The sequence below is a fragment of the Syngnathus floridae genome, chromosome 18 (genome assembly GCF_059516105.1).
Source record: "Syngnathus floridae isolate MCC-2025c chromosome 18, RoL_Sflo_1.0, whole genome shotgun sequence".
NCBI classification, from domain to species: domain Eukaryota; kingdom Metazoa; phylum Chordata; class Actinopteri; order Syngnathiformes; family Syngnathidae; genus Syngnathus; species Syngnathus floridae.
In genome coordinates this window covers 6,427,435-6,450,534 of record NC_142430.1, presented here as the reverse complement: position 1 = coordinate 6,450,534, position 23,100 = coordinate 6,427,435, and the positions used below count along the sequence as shown (strand labels likewise).

Sequence of the window (23,100 nt, the reverse complement as noted above, 5' to 3'; positions counted from 1 at the left end):
CATCGCCCTGGGTTACCTGCGTAGCCTTCACTCACAGTGGCAGTTTAAGGGGACATGTGTGTGCGCTTGCCACTACTTCTCTCTCTCTCACACACTGATTGGAGCTGCTGACAGCGACATGCAGAGGACATCTGTCCAAAATTTGACACCCGCCAGCCTCGCTTTGCAGCCACAGCCTGAGCCGCCGAGCGTGAGAGGTCACGCGTACCATAATACTCCTCGATTTGGATCCTGTTTCCATCACCATTTGCTGGCCTGTCATTTAATAATGCCGGTGGGTGATTATCTTAGGCACAGTCTCAACCTTTTTTCGACTAAGGCAGAAAAATGTCACTGCACACACAGATAAACATTCTAGACAGTGGCAGGGTATTTTTATTTTCAAATAAATGTGTGGGGCAGGTTCGGCAGAGTTCACCACAGGGCCCGCCAATAATGTGTTATTTTTCCTCTCAGATTGCCCCCACCAAAAACACTCCACGATTCTTTTTTTTTTTTTAAGAAAAATAGTATTGAGTACGTTTCATTCCCATGCATTAAACAGAAAACAGCGCTATTCTGTTTGATATAAACAAATGTGTAAGTTCAGAGATCGTCACTCTCTCCGTCAAAGGGGATGGCGTCCAGATCCATGTGGATGTGCGTGTTGTCCTCGCTGCACACCCAGCCGATGGGCGTTCGGTTGAACGAGGGTCGCAAGCGGATGTCGGCCTGTAGGAGGGGCAGCGGCTCAAGCTCGTCAAGATCGGCGCCGAGGTCGGGCAGCTTGAACGGCATCAACTTGTAGCGCTTTTCCGCACCGTCAAAGGGCAGCGCAGTCCTGTCGTGAAAAGAACTTCTTTATTATGATACTATTATATACGGTATTTATTTTACGTACAGGGCAAAGATGTTAAATTTGAGGGAGCAAAAAAGTTAAGTCTAATTAATCAATGAGCAGTTTTGTCCCAATACTTTTGTCCACCTCCTGTCCTTTAAATGTCATTGTACGCCTGCTGCGATTCTTAATGCCACAGCGTGGTTCTCACCCACATCCACCATTAAGAGCCTTAGGAGAAGATCAAGGGATCACATTAGGTTTGAGTTAATCACGTCTGGGTCGTACATGCTGTCTCGGTGGGAAACCTCATTACAGGTGTGTTTGCGCTGCACCGACAAAAAAGCTTTTCTCTCTGTTGTCTTAGCAACGCATACAGATTGGCGGCAATGTAAACAATGACTAGTTATTTTGGGATGTACCTGTTAAAGCTCTTGTACTGAGGAAACTGGAGCCTGCTAGGTCCAGGCATACTGGCTCTCATGGTTTCCATCAGTTCCTGATTGCCCTTCATGGCTCGTTCCCATGGCGACACATAGGTGCGAACATACTCCCTCCTCCTTCGCTCCTTCTCGGATTCCTTGGCCTCATCTTCAGGAACCGCTGAGGACGAGCGATAAGACAAATGGACTGAGAAAAAAATATGTTTTCTCAAAGCTTATCGAAAAAAAACGATTTATTGGTCAGTCCATGAAAAGCAGTCCATGTAGCCTCACCGTCTTGCTTTGGCATCTCAGGCTTTGGCGGGACAGGGGGAGGTGACATCAGAAGGTTCTGCAGGTTCTGCTAGAATACAGAAAAGAACATTTAGTCCCAGCCTGCCAACAACTCCATACTTTTCTCCCACCATGTTCTCGTTGGTCGTGATGAACTTGTCGACCCGCTGCTGCCTTTTGCGGAACATCTTGGAGCCCTTGTTAGTAAGCAGCGAGAGCTCCTCCAGCATCACGTCTTTTGGAGTCTTGATCTTGGTGCCCAGGTTCAGCTCGGAAGCCTCGGGGTCAGACTCGTCATCTAACATTCAGCAGAGGAACACAACCAATCTCTTTATCATGACGTAAAACAACACTAAGATGGCGCCAAAGGAACACTTTTATTGTCTTGGCCTGAGCACAAAACCAAGATGACATAATTTTAGAAGCTTTTTTTCGCTGTAAATTCATCTGCCTTGTTCTGACTGAATTATAGCAAAAACCTGTCAGATGACGTTAGGGGATGTAGACTTGTGATACCGGGGGGAACACTAGGAATCAGTAGGTCAAAGTAATCAGAAGGTTGGGGAGGGGATGTCATGGTTTGGTTTTCATGCTTGGACGGTGGGAAATCCTGAACCACGCCGCCACTCTCTCTCTCTCCAAGGGATGTGATGGATTTTTCCGCTTCCTACAAAACAGGGAGTTGGCATTGCAATGCTGCGGAGAGCCGTTCGCCGGGGGGCTCGTAAATCAGACCTGTGCAAGTGGGTGTCTATGGAGTGTGTGTCTGTGTGTGTGTGAGGTGAGAGAGAAAATAATTGAGGCTGCTGAGCAAAGTGAACTCTCCCGTGGGGATATTGATTTGAGCGTTAATTCAGAAGAATGTGAAAGCGGAGCTTGACTGCTGACTGTGAGGAAAATGGACAGACGGGTGGAGGTAGGGGGTTTTGTTTAGGGGGTTTCAGACAGACGGACAGCGTGGAGGCGGTGGGGGGGGTGGTGAAAGGCCTTGCAGTGACAAGAGATGATGGATGGATGAGTGGGCATTAGCTGGAGCAAAATACGAGGATAAAGCGGGATAAGCCGCCGCATGAGCGAAAACACACAAATGTCGTGTCGGCGCAGATGTGATGACAATGAGAAGACGTAAAGAAACAGCAGGTCACTACCAAAGTACGTATTTGATGTTAGATACATTGCATGCCACCCAAAAAAAAAAAATGGCACAAAAAATATACTACAGAAAGATATTTACCATTCTGGCTGATGTTGGTCAAGTCCGTGATAATCTTATTGGCCTTCTTCCTCTTGTTGGAGGAGGCCGCACTTGTCAGCGACATGGCTGAGGAAGCACACAAAAAAAAGTCTTTAAGCGCGTTGTTTTGCCTGCATGCACTCATTCATCCTCTTCTTGGAGCTAAACTCATTTGGAGACAAGCATTTAAAGCAATTAGAGAGACACAGGGGAGTAAATAGTGGGCTTGACTCTTTTGGGAGGCGATTTGTCACCAGCAACAAGGAGATGTAAAACAACACTAAGAATATCAGCAATTATTATTGGTTAAATGTTGACTTGCGTTTTTGCGATTGGGGCTGGGGGTAAATCAAGGGAGAGGGGGTGTCATGACAGAATTAGCAACATGGTGCTAGTGAAATGTGATCCAATTAAGACTGGAATGTGGCTACAGCGATAATAAATATAACAGCACATTGTTGATGATAATGTTACACAACTTGTTGCCAACTCCGCCATGATTATGTCGAGGACGCTGGTAGGGTTGTCGGTCGAAAGCAATTACGTACGACTGGAGGTGAGTCCCTGTTAGCGGTAGAAGGGGTCTGGTCCACAGGGAGACCGCTTAATGTAATTGCGTTTCATCCTCTGTAATTGAAGCCATTTCCCAAGCCTGCGATTCAGCTACTTGTTCGTGTGCGTTAAGACGAACACACCATAATGACTGCTTTTTTTGCTTTTCAGTAATATTCGGCTTTGAGCGAGGTGCGAGGAGTGAGGAGAGGTCTTGTTACCACATAACCCTTCCACCGCACTTAACACCCGCCCACCCAGGTACTTGTTTTAGCTCCGAGATAATTCTTGGAAGGGGACAGCTGGGGTCGCATAAAGTCAGGCATGGAAACTTATATTTTCACTGGTATGAGTCCACTCCAATCTCTAAAAGTTCGACTTCCTACTATTGGCCTACGTTTGGTGTCTTTTGAAATAAACCTGAGCGTCGGTCATTTCCTTATTTCCGAATACATAAACCGCATATGAGATGAAATTGGTAGCGGTGGGGTTGTCTCTTTCAAGGCCTTGCCAAAATTTGCTGACCGCACAAATCAAATGCATCTGACTGTAAACAAGTCCTTGAACTTAAACTGGCTCTTGAATTATTCAACAGCTCCAATTGCATCAGTGCCAGATCAGCGCTCGAGGCCTCTGTCGCCCACACATACAAACACGTACGTCTTACCTAAGAATTTTGATGTAAAACACAGGAAGTCTCAGGTCCCGTGAGGTTTTCCCCACTTCCAGGTTGACTGGATTGTTCGAGTCTTGCGCTGCCAATGGACAGAGTGAAACCTTATCGGAAGGGTCGCTCTTTAGCTGTGGACATGTGTCCTCCTGTGGATGGTGTGAAAGAGGGGTGGGGTCGCCCAGGGTGGTGGGTGTGTTGTTTCAAGTTCAGAAGCAGGTTACTGATGTCTCACTCAAGGAAACGCCAGTGGAAGCCCGTCGTCAGATTTGACTTGATCAAAATGATCACGTGTGTTCCATATATATTTAAAAAAATCTGCTGGCACTTCTAGAACGTTCCAAAAGTTCTACTGCTCAAGACGCAAATGACAAATTGCACGTACGATATCCCTGTTATATTTATTTAAACAATTAATGACATGAAAACAGTTGCGTGAGGACAGAGGGAAACGTAGGGACGAAATGAGTCCCCTCACCCCTTCGTTCTCAACCATGGCGCGAAAAAGCCATCAGAATTAAGAGTTTAACACCGTGCCAAATAGCCGCAGATTAACGGCTCCAAAAATAGGTGAAATGGCCGATTGTGCGCAAGGCAGTGAGCCGTGATTTAATAGGGAAGAGCATAGCGCTTAAAAAAAAAAAAAAAAAAAGTGGTTCAAGAAGCCAGCCGGTCCCTTGACATGTTTAATTTCAGCCCATTTTGGTGCCAATCACGCGGTAGCAAAACCAGGAGCCAAACTTAGCCCCAAAGTCACCTGATCCCAGTCAAAGGTTGTATCCCCTTTTTTATTTCCACTGGTCTGCTTGGCTTTCACAACTTTGAGACCATCCAGTAAAATGTAGGCCAGCTACGTTTTAACTTCTTTTATAACACTCCAAGGCGAATTTCATCTTTTAGTGGGGGAATCATCAAACGTGGTCTCACCCAAAGATGAAAACTCACAGCTTTCTCAACTGCCATCCATTCGTCTAGCAAATCCAGGTTCTCCATTCACAGCATAGGTTTTCTATTGATTTTTGCGACTCATGTTTTGGTGTGAATTGGACACCCTTGTGTATGATAAAAATATTTTCTCTCTTCTGTGATTGGGCCCCAATAAACAGTGAGTCCAAGCTTCTGTGCCAAAGGCTGTGTTGAAGCATATAGCAGTGAGCTTCAAGTCTCTGAACAATCTTACACTGCCCCCATGTGGTGGTGATCGGAAAAAATCCTCAAGGCCTCCAAATTAATAGGCATTAAAGTACAGTACAATTAAAACTGTGCTGTCAAATTAAGTTTGCACCTATTACGTGAGAAAGAAATAAAGAGATGAGGAGGATTGATGACAGATCCGGTGTAAAAGGGGCCGATGACGTAGGTAACAGGAAAAAAAAAAAGAGTGACAGCTGAGGTGAGTCATGTCTATTTTTATTTAGCCGTCTTGTCTCGGTGGGCAAGAAACAAAAAGGACACATCTTGTTCCACATAGGTGCAATTAGCGCTTTTTGTGTGACATTTATGGAAAACAGTACAGAAGACAGAGGTGGGAGTAAGTCACGTTCCGTCGTTTTCATAAATTTTAGCCAGGATAGTCCCAGTTTCCAAACTTGGTGACTCACCTTTAACAGAAACCAAAGCTATCATATCAATACTTCATAACATTAGAAAGAAAATAACAGCATGTGTTTGGATAATTACAAGCAAGGTGCAAAAGGTATGACTACTTGGTGCTTCTACTTTGAATGTTGCTACAACATGAAGTTCATTAGACTTCATTGGATCTTATCGTATTTCATCCACCTTCTGATCCTCAACTAAAATTCTCCTGAAATAAACTCAAAATCTCCTTCCCACATCCTCCACACTTGATTCAACATCTTTACATTGACTTTCAAATCTGCTCATCTTTTAATCTCATCTCCGGTACATTTGCAAAACTACCATGTTGCCTTTAAATGTCAACAAACGGCATCAAGATGCCAAAGTATGCCAGAAAGAAAGTGGATCATATTCTCTACCTTGTTGCCAGTCGAAATTGCTTCTTAGATCAAACACGTGTCCACAGAACAACTGTTACCAAACTCAAAACATGTGGACTCCATTTTGAAATGAAATGGTTTATATTCAATCCAGACTAGAATGTGTGAGCTCAGTGCGCGGTGGAGCCGGGGCGCCACACGCAAGGCTGTAGGCCCAGGTTGGAAGTGCTGAATCTGGGTCTGGGAACCCTGGTGTACTGGCTGCCAGTGGATGTCTGCCGGGTAATGCCAGGGGGTCCATGAGGGCTCAGATCTGGGGCGCTTTTAAACTGCCTGTCAGCTTGCTGGGGGTAGGAGAACATGGGGGACTGGACTGCATTTGGAGGTGATGCAAAAGTAGGGAGCTGAGGGAGGGGAGCTGTGGGGGCAGGGGGAGGTGGAGGGGATAAAGGCCCTGGGCACCACTGAGATTGGTAGGTGGTGGGAGGCGTTTGAGGATGACAGGGGATTTGGGGTGGCGGGGAGGCGACGTCGGAACGCCACAGTGGTTCTCCGAGAGTCGTGGCTGATCGAGGTACGATCACCTTCAAGGCGGGGCTGGTGGCTTTCGGAGGGGGTGTGGAGAAGCGTTTCACCTCATACACTCGTGCCGTTTTCTGAGGACCACCACTCTGCTGCTGACTGGCAGACACATCCGGTGGACCCCCGTAGGTAAACAGAGACGAGTTAAGCTGGTAGGGCTGGTGGTTCATGACATCCACCTGCTTTTTGGTGCCTTTCTTCCCTTTGGATCCAGCTGGTCCTGACTTTGTCACCTCCACCTTCTTTTGGGCTTTGAGAGGGCACGAGGGTGACAGAAGAGGATTGTAGCTGATGGGAGGAGGGGCACGGATGTTGGAAGAGTACTTCCAGGTAGCTGGGAGTGACGGTGTGGGTGAAGGCTCCCTGGTCTGGGAAGGAGAGAATGGTGCCGGGGCAGCGGAGGGACTCCGTTCAACAACATAGCGATCCATCCGATTCTGTCGGCGGGCAAACAGTTGACCCCCTTTCCCTCCCAGTTGAGGTGTCTGAGGGGTGGTCGGTTTTGGAGCCACAGGGGGCGGTCTAGGTCTCCGCTGAGCCTGCATAAAGTTGCAAGCCTCTGCCCCCAGCCGCATCCAGTCCTCCTCAGGTCCGGACTCATGGCCGGCCTCACCACCTGTTACAACAGTTGACTCCACGCCCGCTGTTCTCACAAAGCGGTCATCCATGTTTTGCACCATGGACATCAAGGCAGGGTTGGGAGACACTTCTTTGCTTCGAATGGCACTGAACATTGGCTTGTTGTTGCTGCGACCGCGGGCGTTATGCAGGATGCCAGTGCGAGCAGCTGGCACCGAGATGCGCTGCTCGCGAGTAGCCAGTGAATCAGAGGCTGAGATTTGAGGGGTTGATGCTGTATTCTTGGCAGCTAGGATGCAGGGATGGGCCGCTGGGGAAAGTTGAGTAGGGGGAATCGTGGACACTTGGACCGGGGAAGTTGGAGACAGTGCAGAGGTGGGAGGTGTTTGAAAGGAAGGAGGGGAGTGAAATGGCTGCGGAGGGGAGAAGGGTTGAGCAGCGTGGATTGGGGAATCATGAGGAGTGACGAGGCCAGATGGACACAAAGACGAAGGAGGGGAGAGGGCCGAGGAGCCGGCCGAGGGTGCAACGCCATTGTTGCGAGGCGGGATATAGAGTGAAGCGCTGGACACCGCTCTCCTCCCATCCACTGCTGGGTAGTGAGTAGGCGTGATGGTCACCATGGAGACGGCCGCTGCCGGTTTGGGCTGTGGAGGGCGGAACATCACAGAGGTCACGGACGATCCGGGCGTCGTAGGACCGGAGGTGAAGGGGCGAGCCGTGCGATTGAGAGCAGCAGGACTTAATTGGTGATCAAGGTTTGGACTGAGATCGACATGTCTGCCGTTTTGAATAAGCGGGGGTGTCAAAGGGGGGCTTAATGTAACACTGGCCCGGCTTATGGCAACTGGACCCCCATTAACAAGAGGTACGTTTGGAGCTGAAGACATAGCCGTGTCTGGTTGCTTCATGGTCTCCAGGTCGAACACCTCCAAGCTTGGAATTTGACTGACAGGTGCCACAAAGGTCAAGTTATCTAGCCCCGGGCTGTGATTAACAGTGGCAGACGGGCAGGCGGCACTCCTCCTGTCCAGCAGGTCTAAGTAACCACTATCCCACGTGGGGTCAAACGAGGCTGAGAAACCCTCCTCGTCCACTTCGGAGCTCTGGATGGAGCTCCCACCTTCCTCTTCCGTCTCCCCTTCAGTGCTCTCACCCCCTTGGTCGTCCTCAGCCTTGCCAAAGCAGGTCAGCGTGTACTTCTTGGCTCTTTGCCGCCGCTTCTTGAACATAAGCACCCCCTTGGAGTTTGGATTGGGTGCATCAGTCAGCAGCGAGGCAATAGAGCGGCATTTGGTGCGAGCTTCTTTAACCTGCTTCTCCACCAAACTCTCCCCACGCTGCAGCTCTGTGTAAGAACAAAGTAAAAGGTCAGGACAGGCAAAAGTAGTTACAAAAGCCACAAATACTATTGTGGTAGTATTGTTATTGTATTGCAGTATTGGTGGCTGGTATCGGAAGCTGCCCCCAGTCCCCGATACCTTAAAATAAAGTCGTATCGGCCTGATACCGATACCTGGTATTAGTACACGCCCATCCCTAATCCGGCTTCCTGGTTCTGAACGGTGACAGGGAGCTTAGTGGTGACAGACAGCCATATGTATTTAGGATTTACAAAAAAGAATTCCTGCTGCTCTCCAACGATGAGCCACACAGTCCAGGATGGTTAGATCACAGACTCCATTCTGTTTTGTCCCGTGTACAGAATGTAACCCTGTTGAGTCCGACACTATTTAAAACTATGATAACATTTTGCTAGTTTCACGTGGATTACAATCAAAATAATACAATAGATACTAATTTAAACACAAAAAACTTAAATATTGTCACTGCCCAATTAGTTTTTTGAATTTTTTTTCTTCCTGAACTCAAATCTTACAAGGATGAAAACAGAAACGCCAAATTGTATGGTTACTATTCTGAAAGAATTGGTCTTAAAATACTATGAACAGAAATTTACAAAACTTTAAGAAAAACTATTAGTCGCAATTTTTTTTAACATAAATAATTTATATATATTTATTAAATCACAAAATTTAGAGCTATATGTTTTTAATTGAACAGCAACAAAATTATGCATGGGCTGTTATTTAAACAATATGCTGGTTTAATTCTATTTTGGGATGTATCCCTAAAGCTCTAAATACAAATATTAAATAAAAACCGTGACTAAATCAAAATAATGCAACATGAAACTTTCGATTTCATAAACATTGATAGATCGTTTTTATCTTACCTTTGTGTCGCCTTGTGTGTCCAAGTTCTGAATGAGATGTCGGGTCCCTCATTTTTCAAGACTAACTTTATGTGTGTGTATGTTTAACCTCCCCCGGGACCTCCTACAGCACTCACACACACACATTCACACACTGTGCTACCCTGAGACACTTAGTGGCTACTCCCTCTCTCGGTGTTAAAGACCTTTTGTTGTCTCCGTCCCGCCACCCAAAGCCACGAATGATGTCAAGCCACTATTCCTGTCCGCCTGACCAGCATTAAACACCTGTCACACACATAGAACCAGGAGACCCCCTCACCCGGAAATATTTAAGGAGCCATGTCATCATTGGGCATGCATACAAATAAGAATCTAATACAGTATGCCGGGAGAGGTGTGCCAAAATGTTTTGCATTGTTAACTCAAATATGTGAGCCATAATTTGGATTTTAAAAGGCCCTGTTTGTTTCATTGCTTAATTTAAATACTAGTCACTTACTATCAAAGACATGCTGACTCCCACATTGCTGAATGTGTAATGTGTAACACGAGAAACGGCCTGTCCCTGAACGCCTCGCGCAATATTTTACCCCTACTTACGTCATATATATTCAGCATTTTATGACACATGAAGTCACATCTATCAACTATCACAACATGACTGCCTAAGATGAGGTTTATCACACTCATTGTAAACCTAAACATCCCAAATGTAAACAAGATGATACATATTTATGATCATGGAGAATATGTGCATTCATGTGGCTTCGGGGTGTGATTCTATAAATACATTTATGTAAATAAGGCTTAGCATAGTACTACAAAATCACTCAGGCCTGGAATAGACCTTGACGTCATGCGGTAACTGCAGTGAATGGCCAGTAGAGGGCAGTCAGGAAACATTTGTTGTTTTGTCACTCCTACATGTTTATATGTCTGAAATAAACGGTTGATTGCATTTTATTTACTCACTGGCTTGCCGAGCTTTGTCCATGTAGGTGGTGGTGAGCTCCTCGCTCACGGGCCCCTGCTGGGGTCCCACCATGGGTACCAGCTGACTCCCAGACCCCAGCATCAGGGCCTCTTTGGCCCGCTCGGGAGACACCAAAGGTGGGCAGGCGGCGAGACCCACGGAGGCCCCCGCGTCCTGGAACCCGCTGTCTCCTTCGCCCTCAGTCTCCGCCAGGGCCCGCTCCGGAGTTGGGGTCAGTGAGTGCGGGGTGACGCTGGAGGTTGGGGTGGTCCATCCCAGCAGCGGGGGCTGGTAGATGAAGTCCTTATGTGGAACACCGTGCCACTGGCCCTGCATTGGTCCCCCAGCGTCGTTAGCACTCTCATAGCTTCAAGGTCAAAAGGGCAAATCAGGAATGGAATGAATGGAAATGCAATTAATCCTCCAAAATAATGTTCTCACAAAGCGGCAAATGTTAAAAAGCTGTGCACCATTTTAATATGCATGATTTTATCAGAATATATTTTCTGAATTGACTTTGACCGTGATCCTACTATCCTTTCTTCCTTACCCACTCATCTCAGATGTCTCCTCTTCTTCCCCGCGGTTGTCGTAACGGGCGGGTGAGCGAGCGTGAGGAGACGTGCGGCGCTGGCGGCGGTGCGCTTGCGAGAGCGTGTCGGCATCGCTATCCGTCTCTCCGTAGTAGGCCTCGCTGTCCGGCGGCGAGGTCACACCGCTGGGTTCGGTGGAGGAACTCACAGAGAGAAGCGGAGGTGAGCAGCGAGCCGGGTACGATGTAGACCTTTTGACCCTCAGGTGCAGCGTAGCAGTCTGAGTATCGATAAGGATCATGGCCTGGGCGTGGCTGAGGTCAGCGCACGGGTGGTCGCCGATGGCAACCAGCTCGTCGTGCTCCTTCAGCCCCGCCTTGCATGCTTTGCTGCGACGGCGTACCTGCAAGAACAACTGCATCTCGAATGTTTGCAATGTTACACCCACGCTCACAATCTATTGGCATGCAGCACATGTGAGCATAATGGACAGCTGCATCATCCGTAAAGCCCAGAGAGGGGCATGCCTGTCATTCAACCATATGTCGCCCGCATACCCAGAATAAAGCCTATTTGGGAGAAATCAAAAGCAAATGTAGAAAGTAACATGAGTAAAATACAGGAACATGTATATGTGCTGTGCTGTGTGATGTGTGTGCATGATGTGTCTATCTTTGTGTGTGTGAACAGGAGGCCTTTTTCCATGACTGGCTTCCAACTCCTCTTAAAGAGGCTATTCTTATCCTGCAGCTCTGTGACCCATCAGTCCCCGACCAGGCTTATCTGAGGTATGCCCCCCCACCACCCCCCCCACACACACATCAACAGCTGGATGCACGCTTAGCGTCGGAGGGCGGGAGCAAGGTCACAATCCAAATGTCCTTATTACAGAGAACCCAAAAGGCATTGAGATGATTAAACTTCATTTTCAGACTAGCATGGAATGCATGAAATCCAAAGCACGTTCACGATCGAAGGTCGAACAGCTACCACTGTACGTGGCTCAGTTTGAAACTTGACTCCACCAACGTGTGCAACACACACTGTTTTGTGACCCACAAATGAATCACACGGGGGGGGTTAGATATTGAGTTGTGTTGAGTAGCACTTCATGATTCATTTTTCAGTCTCTTTGAGAATAACTGGCTGATATATCGTCTCATTGGTCCTAGTCGCATTAACAGTGTGTCTATACGGGGCGTCGGATTGAGGGCGGATGCTATTTTAATAAAATGGCAAATAAACACCCTTGGACCTAGAGAACATAGCCAGAAGATTCAAAATAAAGAGAACCAGTCATGTTTCTCAATCTTTCCTACTACTTCTTGTTTTGTTCTCAATGCTGCAAAAAAAACAACCTCATTAAAACAACAAAGCTTGTAAGCAACTGAACAATCTGGAAAAATGAATTACTGATATGTTAATAGATCGGTTCCTTAGGGTCACCTGAGTTTTTGGAGATTCAAGCAATGAAAGAATTTAAAAATTATTCTAAAAGAGCCTTCAAGCTGTTTGTCACTCCCAGTTGAAATTTACTTGCAAATAATTAGTAGCGTACATCTAAAATGGATGCCTGTGCCATACCTTTGCCACCTGCAGAGGCTTCTGCTGCTCCCTTCCTCCCTGGAGCCTGAACCCCCACGGGACGCCCCCAGAAAGGGAGACCACGATCTCCTCCGCCACCATCCCTGCTCCAGGTCTTCTTGTGGGGGTGTGAGGGTCTTCGCTTGCTCACACTTTGCGAGGAACGACAGGCGTTGGGGCCTTGCTGGCTTGCATCTGCTTCCACGGGAATGCGTCGTTGGAGGGTAAGCAGCGTGTGTGTGTCTGTGTAAGTGTGTGTGCCTTCATCACACCCTTCTATTCAACACATGCCATGTCATTCTCTGAGGGGATGCTTGCTTGTACACCATCCAGAAATAACCCTCCCCACCCACGCACACACACACTCATACTTTGTGGGGGGGCTCAGCAAGAGTGGGCCTGGGTAGGGGTGGGTCTAAAATTTCTCTGGGTGTATTGTCTTTTGGGCTATCTTAGATAATGCCGTCAAACTGTTTTCTTGAATAGAACCATGAATATTTTGTCATTAATGCAGTTGACTTTATTTCACTCACAAAAGGAGCATGGCTATTTACGAAACTATAGGTTTGTTGGTCAGTAATAAAAGTAAAAAAGACAAATAAATGTGCCAAAAAAGTACCTGAAAAATCTACTTAATTAATTTGAAATTGTTACTTTCCACCACAGGTGCATAGACGTTTTTTTTTTTATTAGTTAGTAAAACGGCTATTGTAAAAATGCCATTTGTTTTTATCTTTTTACATTTATTTTAACACAAATATCTACATAAATAATATTGACACTTCAATCACCTCTGAATGAGGTGAAATTGGGACCTGGAGGCGGAAGTGGCTCCGCGCAGTCCGGAAGTGGACGTGGCATACCGCTGCAGCAGTTCCGCTGAATGTCCGCTTCTCGTTCCAAGGGATTAGGGAGAAACACCCGGGGACGACATCCATTTTTCCTTTAGCTCCAGTTGCTAAACCGAGTCAGCGGTTCACGACGAGGAAAGTGACGCCTTACTATTCACACATTGGAGGTAGGTTTTGATGTGAAAAAATGGTGTAACATGTGAGCGTGACATCCATGTCCGGCTTTTTTTTTTTTTTGCCTTGTTAGCTTGCTATTGCTAATTAGCATTGGCTAAAGTAGTTGCGGTGTAAGCAAATGGATGTCACTTGGGTCTAGCTAGCATGCTAATGTGCTAGCTCCGGTGGTGGTGGTGCGCACAGCTGATTGCAACGCCGCTGTCATACGCGACTTGGCCGAGTAGCACGAGTTAGCCAGTTCCATCACTCTGGACTTTTGGTAAGTCAACAGTGCAGTACTTTGTACCCGTCGTCGCCAGTCAAAGTATGTATTAGCTTGTGTATGTTGTGGCTACGGTTCTGTCAGGTTCGCCGGGCTAGCGAATTAGCCGTAATGCCGCAGTAAAGCAAGCACGCTGTTAGCCTCAATAGCATTCTCAATTGTTGTGTTTACCTCATCAGCCACTTCCCATATTTCGAAATTACTTGTGTTTTTATTTTAACACGCCCTCAAAAGTCCCAACACTGTGTCTCTGGCTACAGGCCCCGACACGCTCCAAAATAACAACACGGCGATTGTGTTTCTTGCCGTAGTTGAATTATTTAAAACCCCGCTCATTTATCCCGTGTTTGTCTCGATAGATGATACCCTGGTGTAAAAGTTAGTTCTCCAGTTGAAGTGCCTAAATGTCCGCCATTGGAGCACATTTGTTTGCTGAGTGATTGACACTGAATAGATTGTAATGATTTTTGTGTGTCTGTTGTATGTGTTAGATTAAACAAAGTACTCTGAACCATTTGTTAGCACATCTTTCTCACAGTGATGAGGTTCATGGTTTGATTCTTGTCTCCATCATACAACGCAAATATGGCTTTCTTTGACCTGGAAATGTGAGTGGCATTCAGTGGAGACTGTGTGTTCCAGTCTAAGCAAATAAAGGTGTTGTCAGAGAATTTATAAAAGTAGCATATTATGCTAAGCTAGTTTGGAGATAGTTGACGTGTCTTATCATAGCTGCCATCTATACGGTTGATAATGTTGTCTCGGTGTCATCCAGATTTAGGGATGAAGGAGAATGTAAACCAGCACACTCCCATGGCCTCTCCTTACGTCCAGCCTCAGCCTGGTTACGGGCAGCAGCCCGCCTTTGCACCCTTGGACGGCGGGTGCCCGCCGCCCTACGCACCTTACAATGGCCCTATGTCGGCCTACCAGCCTGGAGTGCCACCGCAAGGTAAAACTCGGCACACGCTTGGCTAGGGTAATTTTACTAGGTCCTTATTTTACTGATGTTTAATTTTAGATGATGGCGCTTTCACACCAGTAACCTTGTTCTGCTGTCTCCTATCACACTAACCACAATCTGAGTTGCCTTCACTTGGCCTGATATTTTCACCCCATCATTTCTCCCGCCATTACCAACCTTTTTTTCCCCCCTGTTGTTCGACTCTTGTATTTCAGGTTATTCATCTTTCACCACCTTCCCTTCTAAGGCTGTACCAGCCAACCCCGTCTCAGAGCTGTCCTCTCCTCTTGACCTAGGTAACGCCCTTCTGTCACTCTTCTCACTCTGCCATCATTCAGTCCTCGCCTTACCTGTTGGCATAGTCATGTGCTCCACAAAATCAGACTTTAGGGACAGATGAGGGTTTTGTTGTTATTTTAATCTCAAATGGAATTTCTACTCCTTTTCCAGGTCACGGCAGGGCTCCTCCCACTTCGGGGCCAGCGCCTGTATCTGCTCCTCAAGCGTACAATCAGTATGGCGGTCATCATCAAGGTGACATGCAGAACGGACCCCCGCCCTTGACACAGGCGCCCCCAAGGTACCGATTCTATTTTCTCATTCCAATAGTCATTGTGAAAAAAGGCACAGGGATTCTAATGTTTTGTGTTGTTTCCAGGCCAGTTGCATCCCAGTCGTACAACCAAGGAGCAGCCAATCTGTCAGGGCCGCCCACTTCTTACTCCCAAAACTACGGACCCCCACCCACAATGCAACACTTCTCGAGTCAGATGAGCGGCTTGCAAATTAACGCCGGGCCGCCCAACGCCGCCGGGCCCGGATACGGTACGAATACTTATCTGTGCACCCAACAACATTGCCGCCTAAGTTATTTCAGTTTAAACTTCTTTGGTCAAAATTACGTAAAGAAGTCAAAGTATGATGAGGGGATTAAATCATTACTTTTGAAACTCTGCTCATTTGAATATTGCCTTTGTCGATTGACACCCCTTGGCGTGTGTCTCCTCAGCGTCACCTCACAGCTCCCAGCCTCCCATCAGTCGGTCCTTCTCAGCCGCGCCTCCGCCCACCTACACGCAAGCTCCACCCCCTGCATCATCCGCTCCCACCCAGGGGCCACCTGCCGTGTCTCAGCAGTACTACGGAGGCCCCCCTCCGCCTTCCCATTCATTTTTGCCTGCTACTTCTCAACAGCAATTCACCTCCCCTGCTCCTCCTCTGCCTAGCAATCAGCCATCCTTTGCTCCTCCTCCCGCGTACTCGGCTCCCCCGCCGGCTCAGGCTCCCTCCCCGTCCATGTCGCAGCCTCAGCAGTCCTTCGCCCCCACCCAGCCACCCACCTCCACTCAGTATCTTCCGACGTCAGCCCCCTCCAGCCAGTACCCAGGCCCCTTGCCACCTCAGCAGCAACCCCCGTTCCCCTCAGGTCCCCTTCCCCCCAGACCCCAGATGCCCCCCTCGTCCATGTCTCAGAGCAACCACTTACCTCCAGGACCACAGGGCCCGCTAGGTCCTCCTGGACCGCTGCAGCCGCAGCAGATGCCCCCACCCCAACCTGGCATGCCAGGAGGGTACCCTCCCCAACAGAATGGTGAGCAGACTGAGTGCATATCACCTCTCTACTGTACATGTGTGTTTATCTGCTCTCTATTCTTCTCCCATCAGGTGCATTTGGTCAGCCAAGAGGGCCTCAGCCCGGTTTCATGGGACCTTATCCTGGCCAACCCAATTACGGCGCTCCGGGACCGGCGCCTGGCTCTGCCCCACCTGCACAGAAAAGACTGGACCCGGATGCCATTCCTAGCCCAGTAAGAAGCCACAATACACATTTTCCACGCAAGCTCTCTCGCCACTGTATTATTTCTCTCTACTTGCGCATGACGGACAGTATCAATAGCCACTTCGACTGACCACTTTCTGTCTGAATAACAATTCTTGCAACATCTCGCTACGTTTTCACACTGCTGCTCCTTTTTTGCGTCTTTCAATCTGTGGTGTTGATTAACTGTTGTCCTGTTTTGCACAACCTTGCCGGACAAACTTTTTTGAATGTAAAGCAAGCGTCTGACATGCCGGCCGTGCAGAAATCAAGACATAGAATAGACCCAGACGCAATTCCCAGTCCAGTAAGTGTCCACGTGTGGCTCTTTCCCTCGCCCTCGTGCTGGCTTTCCAAACGCATCCCCACCACCGCTTGACCTCGCGCCTCCTGTCAGTGAAAAGGGACACTGCTTTTTGCGTGTGTGTGTTTTGGATCTCTTGGTTTTCACATGCTTTTATTTTTAGAGTCTTATCAGTGTTTTGCCCGCCCCCTGCTCCCCTCACCTACATTCTCTCCATTTGCTGCATGTTAGTCTTCACTTGCATGCCTGTGGGGATTTACCCTCTTTCTTCGGGATGGAATTTGTTTTATGTCAACATTCTTAACTGTGTCCTTGGAAGCTCAAAGACTGAGAGCAGAATTGTGTGGATGATTGTGTGCGTGCGTGTGATAGAGGGAGGTCATGTAAGGGAGGCTGCGTAAGACTTTGGATTTTTCATTATAGCTAATTTAAGTTTGACTTACTAAGTCAATGCGGCATGTTTGTTCAAAGTTGCCGCTGTATTATTTTTTTTTCTTCTTCACAATCTTTTTGTCCATCTTGTAGATCCAAGTAATCGAAGATGACAAAGCCAAGAGCACAGAGCCATTCAGCACAGGCGTCAGGGGTCAAGCGCCGCCACTGGTCACCACCGACTTCCACGTCCAAGACCAAGGTGAGACCTCCAACATCCCCCGAGCTGGTCATCACTCAGAAGATGCGATTGTGACGTTTGTGTGAATTTTTAGGGAACGCCAGCCCCAGGTTTATCCGCTGCACCGCGTACAACATGCCCTGCACGGCAGACATGGCCAAGCAGTCTCAGGTGCCGCTGGCCGCAGTCATCAAGCCCCTCGCCACGCTGCCGCCGGATGAGGTCAGGAGTGCAGTTCAGATTTTTTTTGTGCATGTCAAAAAAGAGAACCGTACAAAGCATCTCACTACACAATTTTTTGTGTGATAGGTGCCTCCATACCTGGTGGACCATGGTGAAGGAGGTCCCATCCGCTGCAACCGCTGCAAGGCCTACATGTGCCCATACATGCAATTCATCGAGGGAGGCCGCCGCTTCCAGTGCGGCTTTTGCACTTGTGTCACAGAAGGTGAGTGTGTGCGCGTTATGCCTTTAATGCAAGTTGCTGATGTTCTTTGTGGATATGTGTGTGTGTCTAGTCCCTCCTCATTACTTCCAGCATCTGGACCACACTGGCAAGAGAGTGGACTTCTACGACAGACCGGAGCTTTCGCTGGGTAGCTACGAGTTCCTGGCCACCGTTGACTACTGTAAAGTGAGTGCTCCGCTCTTGCGACATCCTAACATACTCGACAAGTCACTCACCTGGCTTTTTGGTTTTAGAACAACAAAATTCCTCAGCCCCCGGCCTTCATCTTCCTCATTGATGTGTCCTACAACGCCGTTAAGAGCGGCATGGTTAAGATTGTCTGCCAAGAACTCAAGACGCTTCTGGACCAGCTGCCCAGGTCGGTGCTCATCGAAGAAAACCTCCTGTTAACCATTCGACTATATTTATAGAATGCATTGAAACAAATATATTCCTGGCACAAAACCCTTTCAGCATCTAATTTGTAGATCAGAGAAAAAAAATATTTTCAGCAATTACCTATTTGGCAGCAGTTTGCTCTCAATGTCATGGTTTTGTTCTCCAGGGAGAACCCAGACTTGGACTCGGCAGTGCGAGTCGGTTTCGTGACCTACAACAAGGTGTTGCACTTCTACAATGTCAAGTCCAGCCTGGCCCAGCCTCAGATGCTGGTGGTGTCGGATGTGTCCGAAATGTTCGTGCCACTGCTGGACGGCTTCCTCGTTAACGTTGGGGAGAGCCGGCAGGTCATTGAGAGGTGGGCAAAAAGAACAAATGTTTTGTAATGACTTTTAAATGGATCATGTGACATAATTTCTTTCATCTTCTGCAGTTTGCTGGATCACATCCCGGAAATGTTTGCAGACACTCGAGAGACTGAGACAGTCTTTGGACCTGTTATACAGGCCGGACTGGAGGCGCTTAAGGTAATTTTTGTTTGTCCGGGTTTCGGTGGTTCTGCGCCGTGACGGGTGTAATACTTCATGATGTTCCTCAGGCGGCAGACTGCTCTGGGAAGCTGTTTATGTTCCACACCTCGTTGCCCATTGCCGAGGCCCCCGGCAAACTCAAGAACAGAGAAGACAAGAAGCTGATTGGCAGTGATAAGGAAAAGGTAAGAAGTTCAATATTTCCCTGACCTACTATATAAATGTGTGTGGCCCTCCTCATCTCCAAATACTTCTGAAATCTGATGTTTGGTGTCTTGTCCAGTCTTTGTTTCAGCCTCAGGTGGCCTTCTACAACACACTGGCAAAAGAGTGCGTGGCACAGGGCTGCTGCGTGGACCTCTTCCTCTTCCCCAACCAGTACGTGGACGTGGCGACACTCGCCGTGGTTCCCGTCTCCACCGGAGGCTCAGTCTACAAGTACACCTACTTCCAGGTTGGACATTCTTCAGGCTACACCCTGAAAAGTATTCTTCAGATCTTGTAAGCTTTAATTTATTATTTCTATCTTTCCAGGCTCAGTCGGACCAGGAGAGGTTCCTAAACGACCTTCGACGAGACGTTCAGAAGCCGATGGGCTTTGATGCTGTCATGAGGGTTCGAACCAGCACAGGTGAGTCACTATTTTCATTTGTTATTTGGGGGGGATGAGGCTTGAGCCCTTTCATGAATAAGATGGCGGGAAAACTTTGCAATCAGACATGGCTACGGACTGATGAAAAGAAGTTCCTTTGCCCACTTCAACATAGTTATTTAACATCATGATGCCACATGATAGCGGCAAAGACAAGGCTTGAGCACAAAAACATGAAATTATTTATCAAATACCAAATCGATTCCAAATTTTTATTTACGTTTCTTTTTAGAAATACATTTGTTTTCTTCATTTCTTGTTTTCCTCAGGAATACGAGCAACTGACTTCTTTGGCTCGTTCTACATGAGCAACACCACCGACGTCGAGCTCGCCGGGCTCGACTGCGACAAGGCAGTCACGGTGGAGTTCAAGCACGACGATAAGCTCAGTGAGGAGACCGGGGCGCTCATGCAGGCGAGTTGTAATTCTTCCCGGGGAGCTGCTCCTTGTTTCTTTCATTCTAAACTCGTTGCTTGTGCCCCCCTGCAGTGCGCCGTGTTGTACACCAACTGCGGCGGCCAAAGGCGCCTACGTGTCCACAACATGGCTGTCAACTGCTGCTCCCAACTGTCCGACCTTTACCGCAATTGTGAGACGGACACCATCATCAACTTTCTCTCTAAATATGGTGAGGACCCGCAATCTCTCTTGAACTCTTTTGAGCTCATTTTTTGCGATTGTCACATATCACGTTTGTCTTTTATCACAGCTTTCCGCGGCATCCTTAACAATCCCACGAAGGCGGTGAGGGACACTCTGGTCAACCAGTGTGCCCAGATCCTGGCCTGCTATCGCAAGAACTGTGCCAGTCCCTCGTCGGCTGGTCAGGTACGAGTCTAAAATGTCCACTGTAAGATATTCTTAAAAATCCCTCGTCCCTTTGAAGGAATGCTATAAATCTAAACTGTTATAATTGAGTCCCCTCATGGAATACATAAATCTGTCTATAGCTTCTCCACCAACGTTTTGAATAATTTTCTTTCTCTAGTTGATCCTCCCCGAGTGCATGAAACTGCTGCCCGTCTACCTTAATTGCGTGCTGAAGAGCGACCTGCTGCTGCCCGCCGCCGACGTGTCGCTGGATGACAGGGCCTACTTACGACAGCTCATCAGCTGCATGGACGTGTCCGAGACGCACGTGTTTTTCTACCCACGCCTGCTGCCGCTGGTATGTAATTTGAAGGAGAAAAAAAAAAATTAGCATTGTGGAAATCTCTAAGAGTGGTTACTTTTTCCATAGATGAAGCTGGAGAGCGGCTCGTTGCCAGTGGCGGTGCGGGCGTCGGAGGAGAGGCTGTCTAAAGGGGGCGTATACTTGTTGGAGACGGGCCTGCACCTCTTCCTGTGGGTGGGGGCCAACGCGCAGCAGGAGCTGCTGCTCAACATTTTTGGAACATCTAATTTTGGCCAGATCGACGCGTCAATGGTGAGACAATGCTGGTGGTGTTTTCATTTTGGATGTTTCTCTTCTACAGCATGGTATTTTGAACCAGATATGTGTTACCTGGAGAAATTATATTTTTTAAATGTTTCAGACGTGTCTACCTGTCTTGGATAATCCTTTCTCGCTAAGACTCAGAGAGATGATCGACTCCTTCAGAGCACAGCGGTCACGATACATGAAGGTATACCTCTAGATTTAGAACCCAAGTATGAGGCACTCGCCATTTTTATGATTATTCATTTGAAGTCATGGCCATTTCCAGGGTGTCCCTCAAACATTTTAGAGATTTTGTCTGGGGTTTAACAAAAATGCAAAACTTAAATAACAGCCGAAATTTAATAAATTAATATGATGCATTTGTGCTGTTCCACCACACACACACTCTGCTGTCACAGCTGGTGGTAGTGAAGCAGGAGGACCGCTCTGAGCTCATCTTCCGACACTTCCTGATGGAGGACAAAAGCGCCAGTGGCGGCGCTTCCTACGTGGACTTCCTGTGTCACATGCACAAGGAAATCCGCCAGCTCCTCAGCTAGATTGGTCTACGCCGCCATTTTCTTCTTTCCTTCTATTCTGCCCCTTCTTCCCATGTCTTTTTTTTTTTTTTTTTTTCACCTAATGATCTCTTCATTGTCAGCGGAGCACCACAGCTGGCACATTACATTGTGTGAGCGTATGAGGAAATTTGTGTGGGTGTGAGATAATCTGGTGTTAATAGAGCTTCACTCTGCCTCAAATCGACTGCGAGGGAGGACGAAGAAGAGGGGGAGGAAGGGAGGGTGATGTATGTATATACACACACACACATACACACACACACACACACACACACACACACACACACAATGAAGAATAATGTATGCAACCGGACTGTATGTATTGACTAGCACTGACTAGAGGCTGTTTAAAGCGCCCTCTCTCATATATGGCTTTTTATATAGAATCCAATCCCGTTCTATAGGAGGTCTCCGTGCTAGCAAGACACCAATGAAATCAAATAAATGCTGTAACCTGATCTCCGCCACTCCCCTTAATCATTTATCGCCTTAGAGCAATCCGCTTCCTCTGTATGTGTGTGTGTGCGCCTGTTACTGTATTTATTAAAAAAAAAAAAAAAAGGTTCAGATAAATGCCACAGTAATTAACATTGGCTCTCTTTAATGTCACCAAAATTGAGCTTTATCTTTCATAATGGCCCTTGTGCTGGATTTTGCAGCCATGTTAATGAAGTGTCTTCACCTTTACAGACTAATAGGAGTTTCTGATTGAGGCAAAGGTAGTTAACAAGTTGATCATTGACAACACTCGATTATTAGCGTTCATTAAGTGTACCTAATGAAGTGTCCCCACTTTCTGTAGCTAGGGCTTGTTTATTAATGCGACGGGAAGCATCGGCTAATGGAAACACCTTTGCTCGTACTTAATCGTCCTCCGCTTTCACGCGTTGACCGACCGTGATCAATTCGTCACGCCACAACCACATTTTGTGTGTGTGACGCCCCCTTGTGTCTGATTGTCCTGACTGAGGTGTACCACTTGACACATGGAGGAAACTGCAATAATTAACGAAAAATAAACAAACTAAGCGTTTTATTTTTTGCAAAGCTCCAGGTTGGTAGATCCGATTGGTGGTGTCCCTAATAGTTCTCACTTCCTGTGGGGAAGCTGCAGGCCTTCTCACACCATAATTTCTATGTGGTGTGAGTAAAGCGAACGAATGGACCTGCACTGAGTAGTCTGTGTGTTTATATATATATATATATACATAAATTTATATCAAATATATAATTTGTACAGAATTCATAGAGAAGAAGCCTTCTGATGGATTGTTTTGCCATCATAAACAGAAAATGGCTTTTACTAATGAAAGGGGTTTAATGTCACGACTGATTTATTTTAGTGAGTGAGTGCATGCATGCGTGTGTCGGTCCTGGTGAAATTTCGCCTGAGGAACAGAGGGACCCTCTAACGAACCTACCAAAATTCAAGTCAAAATCACCTTGTGTTCCTTTGCAAACAAAAAGATGTACAAATGTGTTTGAAATCTTTTGTTCTCTGTTATTTTGATTGATCTTCACTGTATAATCTTGCTTGTTTTGTTCCCTTTTTTTTTTTGTAGCCCCCGCCACCCCCGTTTCTCATTGCCTCTCGGGACTGCTAATAAAAATGATTGTTTCAAAAGTGAAATTCAACACGCGTCTTCCCAAGCTGGCTTCA

At 47.3% G+C, this 23,100-nt stretch overlaps 3 protein-coding genes and 1 long non-coding RNA gene across 10 annotated transcripts; 2 read left to right on the top strand and 2 right to left on the bottom strand.

Moving 5' to 3' along the window:
- Positions 1-363: 363 nt before the first annotated feature.
- Positions 364-4,287, bottom strand: myoz1b (myozenin 1b). Of its 3 annotated transcripts, none has more exons than XM_088359633.1 (6): positions 3,987-4,287; positions 2,768-2,854; positions 1,665-1,831; positions 1,534-1,603; positions 1,240-1,420; positions 364-820 (listed from the first exon to the last, which is right to left on the bottom strand). In XM_088359633.1, exons 2-6 carry the CDS (start codon positions 2,850-2,852, stop codon positions 586-588), a joined length of 738 nt encoding a protein of 245 aa, XP_088215759.1. In that variant the 5' UTR covers positions 2,853-2,854; positions 3,987-4,287; the 3' UTR covers positions 364-585. The 3 variants fall into 3 exon arrangements, with proteins under 3 accessions (XP_088215759.1, XP_088215760.1, XP_088215758.1); XM_088359634.1 differs by having other exon boundaries at positions 1,534-1,600; XM_088359632.1 differs by lacking the exon at positions 3,987-4,287 and having other exon boundaries at positions 2,768-2,912.
- Positions 4,288-5,818: 1,531 nt separating this feature from the next.
- Positions 5,819-12,675, bottom strand: LOC148382603 (synaptopodin 2-like protein). Its single transcript, XM_088359631.1, has 4 exons — positions 12,420-12,675; positions 10,853-11,238; positions 10,302-10,669; positions 5,819-8,459 (listed from the first exon to the last, which is right to left on the bottom strand). Exons 1-4 carry the CDS (start codon positions 12,519-12,521, stop codon positions 6,121-6,123), a joined length of 3,195 nt encoding a protein of 1,064 aa, XP_088215757.1. The 5' UTR covers positions 12,522-12,675; the 3' UTR covers positions 5,819-6,120.
- LOC148382602 (uncharacterized) lies at positions 6,437-13,017 on the top strand. Its single transcript, XR_015853986.1, has 4 exons — positions 6,437-10,534; positions 10,866-11,057; positions 11,526-11,623; positions 12,435-13,017. It is a non-coding gene; the product is annotated as an uncharacterized LOC148382602 (long non-coding RNA).
- A 234-nt stretch (positions 13,018-13,251) lies between these two features.
- On the top strand, positions 13,252-23,075 carry sec24c (SEC24 homolog C, COPII coat complex component). 5 transcript variants are annotated; one of them, XR_015854158.1, is made up of 26 exons: positions 13,252-13,437; positions 14,485-14,661; positions 14,889-14,969; positions 15,124-15,253; positions 15,332-15,498; positions 15,683-16,264; positions 16,339-16,481; positions 16,731-16,799; positions 17,322-17,430; positions 17,504-17,631; positions 17,719-17,857; positions 17,928-18,043; positions 18,112-18,236; positions 18,423-18,614; positions 18,690-18,783; positions 18,855-18,971; positions 19,070-19,240; positions 19,321-19,417; positions 19,708-19,853; positions 19,929-20,067; positions 20,149-20,267; positions 20,428-20,607; positions 20,680-20,865; positions 20,975-21,064; positions 21,279-21,667; positions 23,003-23,075. XR_015854158.1 is itself a non-coding variant. In XM_088360670.1 (25 exons), exons 2-25 carry the CDS (start codon positions 14,493-14,495, stop codon positions 21,417-21,419), a joined length of 3,630 nt encoding a protein of 1,209 aa, XP_088216796.1. In that variant the 5' UTR covers positions 13,252-13,437; positions 14,485-14,492; the 3' UTR covers positions 21,420-23,075. The 5 variants fall into 5 exon arrangements, 4 of the variants coding, with proteins under 4 accessions (XP_088216796.1, XP_088216798.1, XP_088216797.1 ...); XM_088360670.1 differs by having other exon boundaries at positions 21,279-23,075; XM_088360672.1 differs by lacking the exon at positions 14,889-14,969 and having other exon boundaries at positions 21,279-23,075.
- Positions 23,076-23,100: the final 25 nt, after the last annotated feature.

Coding starts and splice junctions, on each gene's coding strand:
- myoz1b (XM_088359632.1), bottom strand. CDS start 2,912: ATGAGTGCATGCAGGCAAAACAACGCGCTTAAAGACTTTTTTTTGTGT. Junction 1,832..2,767: donor GACCAACATCAGCCAGAATG/GTAAATATCTTT, acceptor GCTGAATGTTAG/ATGACGAGTCTGACCCCGAG. Junction 1,421..1,533: donor TGAGATGCCAAAGCAAGACG/GTGAGGCTACAT, acceptor GCTCGTCCTCAG/CGGTTCCTGAAGATGAGGCC.
- LOC148382603 (XM_088359631.1), bottom strand. CDS start 12,521: ATGGTGGCGGAGGAGATCGTGGTCTCCCTTTCTGGGGGCGTCCCGTGG. Junction 11,239..12,419: donor AGCCTCTGCAGGTGGCAAAG/GTATGGCACAGG, acceptor TTGTTCTTGCAG/GTACGCCGTCGCAGCAAAGC. Junction 8,460..10,301: donor GGACAAAGCTCGGCAAGCCA/GTGAGTAAATAA, acceptor GTTCTTACACAG/AGCTGCAGCGTGGGGAGAGT.
- sec24c (XM_088360670.1), top strand. CDS start 14,493: ATGAAGGAGAATGTAAACCAGCACACTCCCATGGCCTCTCCTTACGTC. Junction 18,615..18,689: donor AGCCGGCAGGTCATTGAGAG/GTGGGCAAAAAG, acceptor CATCTTCTGCAG/TTTGCTGGATCACATCCCGG. Junction 18,784..18,854: donor CCGGACTGGAGGCGCTTAAG/GTAATTTTTGTT, acceptor GATGTTCCTCAG/GCGGCAGACTGCTCTGGGAA.